At 43.7% G+C, this 18,375-nt stretch overlaps 1 protein-coding gene across 4 annotated transcripts in view; it reads left to right on the top strand.

Annotated features, from left to right (window-relative positions):
- Positions 1–18,375, top strand: part of KDM2B (lysine demethylase 2B) — a 222,607-nt gene that overhangs the window by 91,457 nt on the left and 112,775 nt on the right. For all 4 annotated transcript variants that reach the window (XM_063454263.1, XM_063454262.1, XM_063454261.1 and 1 more), the window contains exons 7-8: positions 4,403–4,496; positions 14,019–14,172. In XM_063454263.1, the coding sequence (XP_063310333.1) occupies positions 4,403–4,496; positions 14,019–14,172 (248 nt within the window). The remainder of the gene's footprint in view (positions 1–4,402; positions 4,497–14,018; positions 14,173–18,375) is intronic.

Genomic DNA, 18,375 nt, shown 5'->3' with positions numbered 1-18,375 from the left:
CACAAGCCTATAATTTCCAGACACTATCTTTTATATTCTTTCTGCATATTGCTTACACCCTCCAGTTTAGTGTTCACGGAGGTGGGGATAATAGATTTTGCGAAGTGATTTTTTTTCTGAACCATGTGTGAGTATTCATTTCAACAGCTGCAGACTGGGATGGGCTATTCAAATAGATTTTACATTAGTATCATGCTTGCTAGAGCAGATTAAGATTATTCTGGTACTAATGTTTATTAATTATAGTTGTATACCAGACTTGATCCTTGTCAAAGAAACGGGCAAGGTTTGTTAATGAAGAACATCGATTTGCTTCTAGTTGGAAAATATTGTTTTATTTAGGTGACAGCTGCAGTAGGAAAGAATTGGGAGGTTCCCAAGAATGCAATCTACTGCCTCTGTCTAAATGCAAACTCAAACTGTAATATTTAACGTGTATTTTATTGTAAATGTATGTGTGTTGTATTTATTGTAGGGTTCATCTGGGCCAGTGCAAGAATTTTTGCCGCCCTAGGCAAAAAAAAGTTCCCTGCCCCATTCCCTCCACAATGGTCATGTAGGTTTAATCCTGCAAGATAAAACATTGCCTTAACTTTTAGGTTTAAACAAGTCTCTAGTGGCTGTCAGTGTGACACCTCCGCTACAATGCCCTGTAACTATGAGAAGCATTCGAAGTGCATAGCGCTTGACCCATTAGTGACATTGAGCGAGGTGAGGAGGCAAGCAGTGCAGAGGGAGTCTTGGTGCTTGATAAATGTAACCCCGCAGTAAAGCTGCTGCTGGCGCCCTCACTTAAGTAGCGCCCTAGGCGGGCGCTTATTCGGCCTATAGGACGCACCCGCCTGGGGTTTCATCATGTACAGTATCTGTTTTACATGGAAACTAGAAGTACACACACAGTGTGTGTGTCTGTGTGTGTGTGTGTGTATATATATATATATATATATATATATATATATATATATATATATATACGCTTATTCAAAAAACGGCGGAGTAGTGCATGCAAATATACAGCATACATGCTTGGTTTCATTTATTGATATACAGCTGCATATATGTATATATATATAAAATTGGCCAAATATAGGTAAAGCGGGAGCATTGAAAAATAAATTACATTACTAAGTGTATATAAAGTTTTTTGGTAATGTATCAGAAATCCAGAATCTACATTAAGTCCTTTATTTAAAGTGTTGATATATGTGATCTATATATTTTTTTTTTTTTTTTTTTTTTTTTTTAATTCTTAATTTTTGGTTGTGCAGGTGGTTACATGGTATCGACAGACGCCACAATAGCGTATTACAAGCTTTCACAGTAGTCAGACAGTGGCATTATCAGTCGCACAAATTTTATATTTTGCAAGCTTAACTGAACAGTTATTTCGTAAGATTAAATTAAATAGAATGAAACGAAATAGTGATGCTGGTTGCTTAATACTGCTAGGTCATCTATGATAGTGTAGGTATGGTGTGTTAGCTCATTGTGTGGGATAGCAGTAGTTGGTTACACTATAATGCGAAGTACAAACTAATGCTTAGATACGATATGCTGTGAGAGTTTAGGCTATGAGGCGTTGTATAATGGATAACATTGCTAAAACTTGCCTATATTGAGGTATAACAAAACATTACTTAGGATAAAACCACTGGGAACAAGTTTAGTCGCAAATGTCCTTAGGATCACAGGTTAGTGCTGACATGGGATTTTAGTCTGCATTATATATGCATGAGGCATCTAAGTCTGGGTGCGTGGTGCGTTATGAGAGCTCGGGGCTGTCCAGGCTAAGAGTACCTGTGGAGGGCGGTATATTGGGTGCTTCAGCCGATACCTATTGCTGGTAGGAGCCGGGCCTTTTCCCCTATGTGCCTCTCCTTTGTCGCCCCTTGGTTTGCTGACGCTGCCTCGGGAGTCTGCTCCGGCGGTGCCCCGTGGAGTCTGCTGGATGCTGGAATTTTGATCAGGTGAGTTGCTTGTTTGTAACGGTTGTTTTGTAATTCCGGACGATTTCATTTGTGAGCAAGGGAGTGCGCCCGATAGGCCTGCCGCCATTTTCCGTCTCTGGGCCCGCTGGTATCTATGTTGCCAGATGGCCATTTTGAAGGCTCGTGGCATCTGCCTATAGTAGCTCCGTCGTGCTGCGGGCCGTATCCACGAGGTCACCGTTATCTCAGCTTGACGGTAGGTAGCTCCCCTCCTCTGCAGGGCATCCCTGAAGCTTGTGCAGAGGTGGTCAAATGTCTCCATAGGGGACCTGGGTAGCTGGATGCGGGTGCTCCACTTTCTGTGTATGTTGGGCGGCCATCATGGATTTGTCCTGTGGGTCAGTTGCCCCAATTTGTCTTGTGTATGGATCTCCTGCTTACCGTTGTGTCCAGTGGGGACCGGGATATCCCCTGCCGGTCTGGGGGGAGGTGGGGTAGGTTGAAGAGAAGTCGCTTAGTGGCTTTTTTTGTCAAGGAGAGCGGCTGCCTCCCCCCGGCTTCAGCCTCAGTAGGCCGCATTTGTGTCTCTGTATTCCTGGCCTCTACAGGCCCGGGGTGGTATCGTTCGACTCAGGAGGGCCCCCACCCCCGACGTAGGTGGTGCACCCCTGAGTGGCTTTGGGTTAAGTAGTCACTGTTTTTCCCCCGGATCGTCCCCTCTCGGCAGGAGCCCATGTCAGATGCGTCTGCACGGCTCAGTGGTCAGGCTCTGACCCCCTATGTGATCACTTTTATCTCAAATGTCTTATGTTCGAGTCTTTAAAATTTCCATTAAGAACGTTCATGCAAAATGGCACTGTACGGTGCAACAAACCACTCTGCAAACTGTGTCAAAAAATGTGTGGCAATAAGTCATATACAATAATAAAAAATACAACATTAAGGGATCATATTCATGCACATCTGCAGATGTAGTGTAAATGACACAGTGGCTGCTATAGTGGAGACACTGGCTTTAAATTGCATCTCCGGATGAACCTGCACAGACACTCAATCAAGAACCGCAAGGAAAACAAACATTGTATCCCTGTTGGTCATCACTTCACCCAGACTGATCACTCTATCCAAATGTTAAAGAAATGAAAGATATTTGAGACTCAATAGAATGAGACTTAAAGCTGGTTTTAGATACAATATATAAGGAATACTTGATACATATTATGACTAAACCATCAGCACTGAATATATTATATAAGAGAGGAGTTGTCCCTTGATATACAGTATATAGTAATATAGTATAAAATCCAAATGGTGTCTTAAAAATTAAATAAAAGATACTTTATTATGTTTCAACTAGAAAAAAGAGGCACAATGATTGGAATTTCAAAAAGAGAATAGAACCAATACAATATATCAAAAAAGAGGTCTATGAAGGGAAAGACCCACTTCACCAAACCTTGGAGTTGTAACAATAGTTAGTCTCCAAGTAAAGTGGAGTGACTAAGTAGCCAGCCAGAATAAAGGTAGTCAGAGGGATAGTTAGGGAATGAATATATGGATACAAAACATCCACCCTATTGCTCCTAAATGGAACACCTTCAGGGGTGTTCTATGCTGTCCCTAGTGAGTCAAAGAGGAAACCCCCACTTGAGGATATATATTTATATAAAGCAGCATATGGAGGAAAACAATAGTAAATAGAAGTATAATCCCTACAGCTCTTAAAGGAAACACCTTTGAGGGTGTTCTATGCTATCCCTATATAGGAGAGAAAGAGAGTAAAAGGACTACCTAGGCCAGGGATAGGAAACCTTCGGCTCTCCAGATGTTGTGGACTACATCCCCCATAATGCTCTTACACACATAATGCTGGCAAAGTATCATGGGAGGTGTAGTCCAAAACATCTGGAGAGCCGAAGGTTGCCTATCCCTGACCTAGGCTGTAACCCTTCAGATAGTCAATCAGTGCTGAAGGTGAAAAAAGTTAAAAATCAATCAAACACCTAGTGCTACCGTTGTGACATACAGTGTAAAAATAAAACTAGAACCCGACGCGCGTTTCGGTGCGTTTAATGCACCTTCGTCAGGGGCTAACAATACCTCCTCCGGCAAGTGACTTAAATCCTTGGCAGCCAATTGTAGAGCTCGCCAAATTAGTCCATTGATAGTCCGCCGGTGTGTGTATAAGGTGTCCAAAACCTCAAGATTAAAGTTCTTAAAGGAAATTTTATTCGTAAGTATTTCCCAAGTAAGTGGATTAATCTCATAAGAGCAAGCATTAGGCTGCTAGAGTAGGACCTGTCAAGAATGGGGTACACTGAAGTTTTGGCAGGCTTATACAATATATGATCATATAATGTAACTAAACCCCCATCTAATGATCATTGAAAATGTGTTTCTTCACATGTAATATACACTAAAGAATAAGGGGTTCTCCTCATGTTATTGCATTGAGATTGTCTTGTGTTTTCCAGGTACTGTTTGATGAGTGTTAAGGGCTCCTTTACAGACTTTCATATTGATTTTGGAGGAACATCAGTTTGGTATCATATTTTTCGTGGTGGAAAGGTAAGAAAATGAAATGAGTTTACAGCTATTTGCATAAAAAAAAAACAATTTATCAGCAGAGATATTAATGCATGTTCTTTCTAAAAGGGATTACTTTTTTTTTTTACATTCGGTGTTTGTGTTTTCACAATAAAAATAGCTTTACAAAAAGGAAACTAGTGTTAGGCAAATCATTAATCACATATTCGACTGGATCAATTGTTTGTCAAATATCCTGTTTGTTGTCAGGTTTTCACGGTCATACAATAAATCTATGCGTCTTGTTAGTTTGCGTGTCGTGTTTAATAGTGTGCGTATGGGGTTTCCGTCTTGTGGCAAGATTGTTTGCCTGTTTTGCTTTTTGGAGTTATCAGTCAATACATTTTGTGTAGTCAACACATAAGAAAGCCATATTGTATATAAACATAAAAACTTAAATATATACATAATTATAAATACAAACAATTGTAACCATTGGTCTCGGGGGTTGAGTTGTGGTTAAACTGAGCTTTCTAGGGGTTCCAGTTAGGGGTCTCAGTTGCGTATGTGGGCGTGCTGTGGGTCTGCCTTTTGCGGGCCAAAGGTGCGGGCCAGGGAGTTCTGTGTTCTGTCCGATGTATGGGACCTGAGCCTGCGTCTGAGTGTTTCGAGGGCCATTTTGCTACAGAGTTCGGTTATGATAGGGAGGGTTCATTTTGCCATGGTTCCCATATCTTATAAAAGTGTTGTGATGTTTCGTGGACCTAAGCTGAAATCCTATCCATCTCCATTGCTTCCCTGGTTTTGCTGATGACTGTGAAGAGTGGTTTTGTTGGGGTGCCCCAGAATTCCGCTATTGCCCTTCTCGTTGCCAGGGCTGTTCTATTTGTGAGTTTATTTTGTGCTCTGGTTAAGAGGAGCCAGATCTAGGGGGATTGTCACTTGGAGTAGGTTTGAGTTCAGGTGTGCGACCTCCGTACATAGTGGTGCCAGTTTGGGGCATTGCCACCATAGGTGTATGTATGTTCCCCTGTGTCCTTATTGTTTCCAGCACAGGTCTGAGTCGGACCTGCCCATATGGTATATACTTGTGGGTGTTAGGTACCATCTTAGCAGGGTTTTGTAGGCCTGTTCCTTGTGGTTTACTCAGATGGATATGGATGCGGTGGCTTCCCAGATATCCTGCCAGTCTGTCTGGTCTTCTGGTGGTCCCAGGTCCCTCTCCCAAGCCGACACAGGCCAATGCTCCTGGGGGTAGGTTAGTGATTAGGAGTAGGTAGTCATCAGTGATCTGTCCTTTGTGGGTTGGGTTGTGTATGCATGCTCGTTCCAAAATCATGAGCTTGGTAGTGGCTGCCGTTGTGTTTTCTGGCAGTTCTAGGAAACTTTTTAGCTATACGTATCTAAAACAAAAGTAATGTGTGTTTAGGATGAGTGTTTTTGTGGTAGGTCATTGTACTGGAGTAATTTCCGTTCAGCACAAAAGTGGTGGAGCCTATTGTAGCTAAAGTGACCTGACTACTGGGTTTTGGAGGGGCCTGATTGCTCGCCTTTTGCCCCAAGATTATGGACCTGTGGTGTATGACCCTTTAAAACTGTTATTGGGGCATATTGAAACTTTTGGGAACAATGCCCCCTTAAGACTGTGTCCCCAGGCCTTTAAAATACTTGGTCCGTGGCTTTTTCCTATTTGGTTCAGTAAATTGGGCTTACCGAACCAATTACTGCATAGGCGGACCACACAGAAGTGGAAGTGTGCGGCTAATTTATCTCCCAGGCTGGAAGTTAACCGCAGGTTAATTGCCAACCGCTGGGTGGCCTCCGTTCGTGCAGTCGAACACGTGGCGGCGGCCACCTTTGTTAGTCGAACACGGTCAGCGGTGTGTGCAGCCAAATTCATGGAACTAAAATTGGCTACACATTTTCACGAACACCGCTGACCCTTACCTTCTCCTACACTTAAACTCTGCGGCTGAAAACTAAGTCCCGTTCGACAATTTGTCAGCACAGTGAGACTAAGCTATTTGCACAAATGGTGCCCTGTTCGTGAAATTGACCAACCCCACAGCCCAAATCTACAGGACGGTTTTGGGCTGGAAAGCATGCTTGCGGTTGGTCAAGAAGGACTTCCAACTAACTTTTTAACCTCTGGAGGGAATTGTATGATTTTTGGATATGTCTATATTTGAAGTGTGCTGATTATTTATAGAGATTGGATGGATATTCCATCGAGGGATAGGAGTAGTGTTGGGTTGGAGTGTCGGTTGGCCACCCAGATCGGGTCCAGCATCCTCCTGGTGTTGTCGCTGTCTTGGCGAGAGGGGATAAAGCCTACCTGGTCCAGGTGGACCAGTTTGGTGAGGAATGGTAGGAGCCGGTTGGCGAGTATCTTGGTAAATATTTTCACGTCGATGTTCAGTAAGGATATTGGTCTGTAGTGGCCTGGTTCTGAGAGGGGTTTGTTGGGTTTGGGTAGGAGGCATATGTTGGCCTGTAGCATTTCTTTGGGAAGTGGGTCTCCTCGTAGTAGGGAGTTGTATAGCCGTCCCAAGTGGGGTAGGAGAATGTCTTGGAAAGTTTTGTAGTATATGCCAGAGTATCCATCTGGGCCCGGGCTTTTGTTGGGTTTGGTGGCTCCTATCGCGGCTGCCACCTCCTGTTCAGAGATTTCGGTGGAGAGTTGTGTGATTGCGCTGTCGGGTAGAGTGGGTAGTCGTGTTTGTTCTAGGAAAGTGTAGATGCAAACTTATAGGTTGGTGGTTCATTGTCTATGTTGGGGGGAATGGTCATATAAGTCAGAGAAGTATTTTTGAAATGTCTGATTTTCGTGGGTATGTTTGTGGTGTGTCCCGATGGGGTGCGGATGTGGGTTATATGTTTAGCCTGGGTGCGCTTACGTAGCCTGCGTGCAAGGGGGTGTGTCGGTTTTGTTGGATTTTTCATATAACATTTGCTTTGTCCATTGAAGGGCTTTAGTTGCATCGGCTGCCATTGCGTTCTTGAGGGCCTGTCTTTGGTGTTGGAGTTGTGCTGTGAGGTCAAGGGTGGGGGTGCGTTTGTGTTGGGATTCAAGGTTCCTGATGGTTGTAAGAACGTTTTCTATGTGTGCAAGGCTTTTTTTTTTGTGTGTGCAGTAGTTATGCTGATGAGGGAGCCCCTGATTACTGTTTTGTGGGCTGCCAATAGGACCACCTGGGATTGGACTGAGTCCTCGTTTGGGGTGAAGTAGTTTGTGAGTTCAGTCTTGAGTTGTTTTATTGTTTGCAGGTCATGGAGTAAGACTGGGTTGAGTCTCCAGGACCATGGTCTGGAGATTTGTGGTGGCTGGAATGTCATTGAGATTTCGGCATGTTCGTACCACGTTATGCTGCCGAGTGAGGCTGTTGTCTTAAGCGGGAGGAAAGATGGGGAGACAAGGAAGTAGTCTATGCGGGAATAGGTACGGTGTTGATGTGAGTAGAATGTATAGTCCTGCGTTGTTGGGTGGTGTAATCTCCATGTGTCTTATCAGCTTGGTCTGGGAGATGAAGTTTGCCATAAGTTTGTCCAATCTGGAAGGTTGGGTATGTGTATTAGTCCGTGGTGGCTGTCTTAGTCTGTCTATCGTTGGGATAAGTGTGGCGTTGAAGTCTCCACCTATGCTTTTGTGGCAGTTTGGGTGTAGGCTGAGATGGGCTTGTAGAATGAGCCAGTAATCTGGGTCTGGTGTTGTAGGGGCATAGATGGACGTAATGGCGTATTTGGATGGGCCTATTGTACCTGCTACCGTGACGAAACGTCCATGGGGATCTCTGTGTGTGGAGGTGACCTGGAGGGGGCATGATTTCCTTAAGAGGATTGCCATTGTGTTTACCTGAGCTTGAGTTGGCTAGGTGGCAGGCCTTAAAGTGTATGCTCAGGAGAGGGAAGAACGCGTGTCCGAGTAGTGTGTCTCCTGTAGGAGGATTCTGTCTGCTTTGGTGTGGTTTGCCCATCGCATGAGTTGGTGTCGTTTTGTGGGGATATTTAGCCCTTTGCAGTTAATGGAGATGCATGTCAAACTAGTGTGGGTGGGTGTGTTGTGTTGGTGCGGGGGGAGTAGGGGAACCTGCCCCTCAGCCTTGTATAGTTCTGTGTCCCCAACTAAAGGGTTTGTCATGTAGCCCCCCCAATGAGACCAATTTATAACAACATAAAACATATAACTAATACCTGCCTGGTCTTAGGACTTGTGCCAGGTTAAATGGTGTGGTGTGCACGGGTTCATCCTGACTTGGATGGTAAGTGTAACTCTCATGCCAGATGATCTGGGACATAATACATGTTATGTGTGGGTCTTGGTCGGTACACAGAGGAATTTGGTCAGGGCTATCCTGGATGGTGCCAAGGGCTGTGGGTAGGCCAGGGTAGCCCTTGGGGATCCCCGTTTAACCTCTGGGCTTCGGTGATGTGATGTTTATGATGTTAGATTAGTTGGGTCTTGGGGCCTGTGTGGGTTTGTTTCTTAATGTACACATATCTGCAGAGATATACACACTTTTACTGTCCCATACTCCCTTATTATCCAGCTAGACAAGATGGTATTTTGGGTGGTGCCCTCTCCCCGCCCCCCCCCAAACTACTTAGTTCCACTTCTTGCCAGGACCCATCCCTGTGATTTATAAAATAATAACCTAGTAACTAGCTAGATTCATCTTTATATGCTTTGGTATTAATAAAGCAGAGATAATAGCGATAAAAGGATATAGTCACAAGTTCATGTGGCTGATTGGTGGTGTCTGTCTCACCAGGCCTCGACAGGTAGTCCCTGCAGGCTTACTGTTGTGCCCAGTTGGTGCCATTGCCGGTGTGTTCACGGGTCTCTGACCTGTGCATGCAGGGAGGCCTGTAGGTGTCTTTTGGGTGGTTGATTCCGGGGTGGCCGTGGCTTCTCTCATAGTGGTGGCCATATTGGTCAGGTGCCGGTTGAGGGGTTTGTAGTCACGACTGGTGCTTCATGTATATGGATGCCCAGTGTTGCTGCGAAGGTCTCCATCTTAGAGATGCCTTGAAGGACATGAGAGGTGTCGTTCTTGCGAACTAGCAGCTTAAATGGGTGTCCCCAACAGTACGCTATGTTTGCTTGTGCCAGAGCATTGGTTAGTGGTTTGAGCCCTCGGCGCTTAGCCAAAGTGATGGGTGAGACGTCTAGATAAAACTGGGTGATTGCATCGAATGGGTGAAAAGGGTAATTGCATCGAATTTCGGCGGGTGTTTTTGTGTGGCTGCCATGATTGCTTCTTTGAAGGTGAAATAGTGTAGGCGCACTATTACATCTCTGGGCGCTGTTTGGTTTTGGCCTGGGGGGTTTCAGGGCCCTGTGTGGTGTCACTTCTGGGAGGATTGCAAGGAACAGTTCACGCAGCGTGTCTGGAGTGACCGTTTCAAGGAGGCCTCTAATCCTTATTTTATTGCGCCGTGATCGGTTGTTTATCTCCTCCATGCCAGTTTCTCCACTCTGCTTCTCAGTGTGGTAAGGTCTGATTCGTGAGTATTCAGGGTTTCCAGGAGCTCATCAGCTTGTTGTTCCACTTGGCCTGTTCTTTCTCCCAGGTCAGCTATTTCCACTTTCAGGCTGTGATGCTGTTTTTCAAGTTCAGCAGCCATGTGTTCTTTGATGTGTGCTGCAACTTCGCGTAATCAGAGTTGAAGGTCCCTTTTGGTTAGTGGCGTGGTTGCCGGGGATGCTGCCTCGCTGTGTTCAAAATCTGAGGCTGATTCTTCCGTCCATTGTGGGGAAGATGATGCTGGACCTCATGGAGGCAGAACAGAGACGCTACCGAAGGCGGCAGGTCGCTTTTCTTACGGTTACCTCCCATGCTGGCGGGCGGTTGTGGAGGTCCTGGCTCGTGTGGGGGTATTTTGGGAAGGCCGTGCACCGCTTCTGGTTTTAAAAGTGGCTGATTTTCAAGCTCGTTTGCGGGAGTTTGCACACTACGTGGCCATCTTGGTTACCGGTCAGGCTACACCCCTCCAGAGATTACATTTTTTAAATCTGAAAAGTTAGTACAGATTTAAATAATAAAGGGTAACTGTTACTTATATTTTTTTTTACTATGTCAGTCAATGTTATAATTACTATATTTGGCACCTGGAAGTCAGCAAAGAGAAAACATGCAAATAAAGGAAAATATGAAACTATCCTTGAACTATAAAGGTAAAAGAAAAGAGGACATCACCTGAATAAGATGTAAACATAAGTTACATGTGGTTTTAGAATGTTTGTTTTATTTCATGGTATACTTTCTAGAGAAGTGTTGGTTCCCATTTTTGAAGGGACACTCTAGGCACTATAAGCCATTTATCTCATTGATTTGGTTATGCCTGGAGTCTCCTTGCACTGTACATCCATTCAGTGTTATACCATTTTTGAGCAGTTTAACACTGAATGTGGGTCTCTGGCTTTCCATAGCTCCACTCTCACTAAAGGTGTAGTTAAGGTAGAGATTACACACTTCCTTGTAGCCATACCTGCAATGGCACTGTGATGGGTGTGTGTTTTTAAACTGTTTATTACGTTCTTTATGTTTTTGTATTCATTGTTATCAACCATACCCTCCTTAAAGGGGAACTTAAGTTTGGATTCCAATATTGTTGAATTGGTTAGGTAGTGGCTAAATGACAGGCAACAGAGGGTTGTTGTCAACGGAGTATATTCAAAGTAAGGTCTAGTTACCAGTGGGGTACCTCAGGGATCTGTACTTGGACCCATTCTCTTTAATATTTTTATTAGTGATATTGCAGAAGGTCTTGATGGTAAGGTATGTCTTTTTGCTGATGATACCAAGATATGTAACAGGGTTGATGTTCCAGGAGGGATAAGCCAAATGGCAAATGATTTAGGTAAACTAGAAAAATGGTCAGAGTTGTGGCAGCTGACATTTAATGTGAAGAAGTGCAAGATAATGCATCTTGGATGTAAAACCCAAGGATAGAGTATAGGACAGGGGTAGGCAACCTTTTAGCAGCACTGTGCCGATATAGGAGTGTGATGTCCCGTAGCGTGCCGGTCCTATTTTTTTTAAATTGAGGTGTGCATGCTGCAGTATTCTGCTTGTGTTATTTTTACTGTGATTGCTTTGTATCGTTGTATTTGTGCGTATAGGAGCTATTATATTGTATATGTTCATTAGTAGTTTATAGTATCGTGTATGATACATATGAATGTGGGCTGCTTGTGAAATTGTGTGTGGATGGATATGTCACATTGTGTGTTTGGTAGTGTATTGCATGTGAGAGGCTGCATGTGGGGTTGTGTACATGTATGTGGATTGTTAGTGGGTTACGTTTGTGAGGATTGTGTGTATGTGTGTGGGCTGTTCGTATTATTTGTATGAGGGGAGGGTTATTGTGCATTTCTGTGTATATCTAGCAGTGTGGGTGGCTTCCCTGGGTTCCAGTGGGGACCAGGCTGGCCAGGTACAGGTCAAGGACAGGAGCTGCAACAGCAACAGCAGCTGCAGGCTGCTCTACTACAGATCCGAGATCACTTCCTCTACGTGCTGCAATACATAAATTGAGGATTGTCCTTCACCACCTTTTCGTATTAGCAGATATCTGAAGTTTTACTGGGACTCCTAACAGGCCAGAGCCTGTTTGGCTCTAGCAGCCTTGAGTGCCGTGCAGAGACACCTTGAGTGCCGTGCATGGCACTAGTGCCGTAGGTTGCCTACCCCTGGTATAGGATATTTGATACCCTACTAACCTCAACATCTGAGGAAAGGGATTTAGGAGTAATTATTTCAGTTGACTTAACCCCTTAAGGACACATGACATGTGTGACATGTCATGATTCCCTTTTATTCCAAAAGTTTGGTCCTTAAGGGGTTAAAGGTAGGAAGACAATGTAATAGAACAGCAGGAAATGCTAGCAGAATGCTTGTTTGTATAGGGAGAGGTATTAGCAGTAGAAAGAGGGAAGTGCTCATGCCATTGTACAGAACACTGGTGAGACCTCACTTGGAGTATTGTTTGCAGTACTGGAGACCGTATCTCCAGAAGGATATTGATACTTTAGAGAGAGTTCAGAAAAGATCTGCTAAGCTGGTTCATGGATAAAACTTAACAGGAAAGGTTAAAGGATCTTAAAGTGGCACTGTCATGCCGAACTTACCTTTCCCCAATTGATTCCTCTTCTCTCCCTCTCTCAGGTCTGTTCTTCATTTCTTCCTGTCTGCTCTAGTTTTCTTTAAAAATTTAAGAAAAAGTAGGGACTATTTCTTTTCTAGAGGTTTCCTACGCCATGACCAGCTACGACCAGCGGAGGAGCAAAGTGTGCTTCGTTTCCGGTGGTCAGAGCAATTTTCCCATAATCCTTAGCTTTCCTCCCTGTTCCCGTGATGCTTCCTGTCAGTATTTCCAAACGTCCTGTCACTTGGACAGAACGCCGGCAAAACTGGCGAATTGCATCCTAACAGCATGAGAACAGTTTCTCCATTCGTGTTGGAACGCAATTCGGGACTTTGTTAGGATCGCAATTTCATTCGAATGAATGAAATGCCGATCCTATTTGTGCTGTGGCTGCGTCTTGCAGCCGCTAAGTAGATAACTCCCTAATTCCCACGTTATTAGGGAGCTATCTACCAAAAGGCTGAAAGACTTAAATTGGTCTTTCAGCCACATTTACTAATACTAAGTAAAGATTACTTAATATTCGTAAATTCTGCCCCTACTCACTATACCGCAAGTAGGGGCATGTCTAGTAAACGGTGAGCCGTAAATAAGAATGTGGTGGGACCTACTGTCCTCCTCCCCCCTCTCCCCCCCCCCCGAGCGACGGGTGGCTGAAAATGAAAATCCCCCCCTTCCAAGGTGACTAAGGGTCCCCAAGCCCCTAGTCACCCCCCCACCCAAATAAAAGCTATCCCCTACCTTCCCCCCTCACCCTAAAAATAGTGAGGGGGGAATAAAATAACTAACCTGTGAAGAAAAATAAAACTTACCATTTGAGGTCTTCTTTCTTCTAAAATCTCTATTTTTCAGCCCCAAAAAAGGCCAAATAAAAAACCATCATACCCGTTGAACTTAAAATAAAATAAAAATTCTGAGCGCAAAAAAGAGACGAAAAAAAGAAAAAAAAAACAACGCTAATAAAAATCCATCTTCACCCATGGAGGGCTCCGCGCAGACTGAGCTCTGCAGGGCGGGGGAAGGCTTATAAAGCCTTGCCCGCCCTTCAATTAGGCTAAGAACACTCTGATTAGTTGGTTTAAGCCAATCAGAGTGCTCTTTGTCATGTTACACAGTGTGGGAAAGTTCTTTGGAATTTGCCCATGCTGTGTAATTTGACTCATAACTCTGATTGGTGGGCTTGAAATCCATCCAATCAGAGTGCTCTGTGTCATTTTGCACAGCGTGGGAAAAGTCCCCATATTGGCAATGATGCTAGCAACCTATGGCTTATAACTAGCAAGATGGGAATGAGTTGTTTTGTATGTAGTTTTTTTTAATTAATTTTTTTTTTGTGCTAGCAGGCATAACATCATTTTTTTTTTTTTTTTTTTACTGCATATCCCATACATCTGACCTATTTTGTTTTCTCCATAGGTTTTTTGGTTGATTCCTCCTACTGTTTACAATTTGCAGCTTTATGAGGAATGGCTGTTATCAGGGAAACAAACTGACATCTTTCTGGGAGATCAGGCACAAGGATGCCAAAAGATTGAGCTATATCAAGGGAACACATTCTTTATTCCTTCAGGTAAGGGCATTTCTGGGTGTTTTCTCTAGTGAGCACAGGTTTTATTAGTCACAAAACTGAACAAATAATGAGTTAAAAAAAAAAAAATCTCCTACATTTAGTTCAAAGATTAGTCGAAATAAGCTACTAATGATTTATGACTCTGTGAAATTTTAAATCTGGCCAGGTCCTAGTGCACACAATTTACAATGCAGACAATTTTTTATTGCAATCTCTCTAGATGTATCTCTCTTACCTTAACTTCACTGTGATGGGTATTGTGACTTCATATTGAATCATTAAGTTTTAGGAGATTTGCTTATTTTATGCTGTATTAAAGGAGCACTATAGCTGTATTCCTAATGTTATAGTGCCCTAGTTGCTGTTTAGTATTGGGTCCTTTCTCCAGTGTTGACTTCCTTGGCGCTGCCATCCACACCTCCTCCAGCAATGTCATTTATTTGGCTCTAGAGCCAATGGCCTATCCAATGCTTCTTGTAGACGAACATTGGAATCTGATGTGCAAGCGCTGCTAGCATACATATGCTTCTCATAGGAAAAGATTGAATTGAGTGATTTCTTATAAGCTGCAACCTCAAGTGGCCAGGTTTTACTCTGTCGTTGTAGACAAAGCTCCTCTAGTAGCTGTTTGGAAGTCATCCACTACATATTTGTTTAACCCTGCTTTTTTTTTTTTTTTCACTGCAAGGTTAAAATGGCTGGACTACTGAACATAGGCACTTTACGGAGATGAAGTTGTCTGGGTGACTTTAGTGGATTTTTTTATTTATTTTTTAAATGATGGTTCTTAAAGTATGTAGCTTGAACAAAAGTAAAAAAAAATGCACTCTTACAATATATACAAAGTGGACAGCATTAAAATGTTAACAAAGAAAAATAAATGTTTGCCCGTGTCTGAATTTCCTCATTCTTGCATATTTTTGAATCTGGTCAAATTGCATGTTGCAGACCTATAACAACCATGCCTGGAAAGACTCATTGTCCACTAAATTAGTTCAATCCAATAAACTAGAGTAAGGTATTTGAATATCTCCATTAACAATTAGACAATTCATGGACCAGCTTTGTTCAAAATATTGGACTGCTTTGGTTGTTGCAATCACATTGAATTTGTCACCATTCAATTTATAAACCTTCTTCATACTGTAATCAAATATATTCCTTGGCACCACTTGTTTAACAGCTCTGTAACCAATTTTAGACTACTTTCAACTACTATTTATAATCTTCTGGATCCCCTTTGAACTACAATGAAACACACATTTCATCCAAATGCAAACAGTTTTGAACAGTTGTGTCTCTTCCAAGCAGTTTGCTGTCGTGTTTTTTTTTTTCAAGAGCAAGTTATAAGACAATCGGGGAAATCAAAATCTAGATCATCATCAAGGGATCTGCAGTGTTTTCTCATCTTGGAAAATCATTGTGTTCATTACTTCACAATCATAAGGATCATGGGCAAATGTAATATTCAAGGCAGATTTACAAGAGCATGACTACTTATCGCACATCGAGGTGATCCTCAAGAATTCTGAAACAATGTTATGTGGACAGATGACTTTATATCAAAAGTGAAATGTGTGGGGTTTTCATTTTCTTTTTTTTTGTTATCTTATCAGTTTTGTTGGAATATTGTGTAAATTACTAGACACCTGCTATAGCTATACAGGTTAGCAGTTCCATTCATATATGCAGTGAGGCTCAGGGGCATGTTATATACACCAAAACTGCTTCATTAAGCTAAAGTTGTTCAGGTGACTATAGTGTCCCTTTACGACTATGTCCTCTTGTTGTGGTATTTTTTTCTTCTTTTAAATATAGTCTCCTCCTTTACTGTGTTGATTCCCTTTATGTATTTAAATGTTTCTATCATATCCCCCTGTCTCGTCTTTCCTCCAAGCTATACATGTTAAGGCCTTTAGCCTTTCCTTGTAAGTTTTATCCTGCAATCCATGAACCCGTTTAATAGCCCTTCTCTGAACTCTCTCTAAAGTATCAATATCCTTCTGGAGATTTGGTGTACAGTACTGCGTACAATACTCCAAGTGAGGTCTCACCAGTGTTCTGTAGAATGGCATGAGAACTTCCCTCTTTCTACTGCGAATACCTCTCCCTATACAACCAAGCATTCTGCTAGCAATTCCTGCTGCTCTATTACATTGTCTTCCTACCTTTAAGTTATCTGAAATAATTTCTTCTAAATCCCTTTCCTCAGATGTTGAGGTTAGGACTATGTCAAATTTTCTGTACTCTGTCCTTGGGTTTTTTTTTTTTTTTTTTTTATTCTTTATTTTTCATGTGCTCAGATTAACAACAGGCGTGCAGAGCCACGACAGCTTCTGCACACATTTTCATAACAGTTTGCAGTGTAGACAGCACTTTATTTTTTATATATATGACATGAGGAATACAGGTAGTTAAACATAAAGATAGTAGCTTTTAGCATGCTAGAGTGAACGTGCATTTGTCTTGACTAGTAGCGCTGAAGTATGTATGTCCAAGATATTGCTTCACTAGTAACGACAGCTATAATGGTTGGCTATATGTTGCACATTATGAATTATTTATGCAGGCTTAATAAACCGCATATTGAAGCTAAAGTACAGTAACAGTTAACGCTTTTTGCAATGGCATCTGGGGAGTTAATATTGCTGGGGTCTGGGGGACAAGCCTGAACTTAGTACTGTCACTAAAGACAACACCTGAGGTCCCCTGTGGCTTTATTCTAGTAAGTGGTTTACAGTGTCGTAGGGAATCTATACCAGTTAAAGACAGTGTTATTTAAGATAGAGGCACAAGACTTATGTGAGTCTCTCAGGGGGAAGCTGCACAGTAAAGCAAGCAAGTGTGCAAGCAGGTGTGAGTGTCTGGTTTCACAGTTACCCTAGCTTGAGTCTCCCTCCCACGATACCGTTCAGCCGATGCCTCGTGTGGGCAGAGTGCAAGCCTGCGCCCTGCGCTGGAGGATCTCGTTCCGCGTTCCGAGTGTGCAGAGGAGTGGATTGGCGGTGAGGGTCACAGGTTCGCCTGGTGAGTGTCTTGAGGTCCCGGCAGTGGATTGTGCAAGTCGGTGCGGTCGTTTGCCGTTGCCGGATCGATGTGGCAGTGTAGCGGTTTCTGCTAGTGTAGGCTTGACCGTCCGCCCTTCCTTCGGTCCATCTGGGCGAGCTTCACTCCTCTTGATTCTGTGTTGGACCGCAGCTTTTCGGCGAGGTTGCCTTTGGTGTAGAGCCTTGGGGGTCCCCTTAGCTTTGTGGGCTTTGTGCGGTCTGAGTCTGGTCCCAGCTTTGCTCCGTTCGGGTGCAGTCGGGCCGGGCCCTTTCTTATGAGTGGCCATTTTGAGAGTGAGGGGTGTCCCATCCATCTCTTTGCCCCTTCGTTTTGGCCTCTGCAGCATACCGCCAGGTGAGGCTTCCGCCTGCGGGGACCGCAGGAGAGCTTCCAGCTTTTTCCATAGTGCCTTGAATATGCAGTCAGTTTCCTTCCTGATCAAGTACATGTCAGTGGAGCGTGGGCCAGCCGCCATTTTGCAGCCCTCGTATGCGGCCTCCGTGGTCCTGTCGCTTGGGTCTTGTGTGACCGGTTAAGCTTGTGGGGTTGGACCGGGATATCCCCCGCCGGTCCAAAGGGGGGGTGACGAGGGCTCTGAGTCTGGCTCCCCTCTGGTCCTGGCAGCAGGAGAGCGGCCGCCTCTCCCACGTCCGCCATGCCAGTGGGCCTCACTGGTGTGTACGGCGTAGGTCGGGTCGGTTGTCGCTTGGAATGCATCGATTTGTGTGTCCTGACGTCCCCCATCGCTTGGTGGCCCTTATCTGGCGTTTGGGTGCCGTTTCAGTAGGGGTATCACGCTTTTTTAAATGCTGCTCGCAGGAGCTGTTAAGGGTTGCTGCCGCTCAGCTCTGCGGTTTGGCCCCGCCCTGTCCTTGGGTTTTTACGTCCAAGATTCATTATCTTGCACTTCTTGACATTAAATGTCGGCTGCCACAACTCTTACCATTTTTCTAGTTTACCTAAATAATTTGCCATTTGGCTTATCCTTCCTGGAACATCAACCCTGTTACATATCTTAGTATCATCAGCAAAAAGACGTACTTTACCATCAAGACTTTCTGCAATATCACTTATAAATATTAAAGAGAATTGGGTCCAAGTACAGATTCCTGAGGTACCCCTCTGGTGACCAGACCATGCTTCGAATATACTCCA

The sequence above is a fragment of the Pelobates fuscus genome, chromosome 5 (assembly GCF_036172605.1).
Source record: "Pelobates fuscus isolate aPelFus1 chromosome 5, aPelFus1.pri, whole genome shotgun sequence".
NCBI lineage: Eukaryota > Metazoa > Chordata > Amphibia > Anura > Pelobatidae > Pelobates > Pelobates fuscus.
Note: the sequence above shows the minus strand (reverse complement) of the source record. Positions and strands in the feature narration are given on the sequence as shown.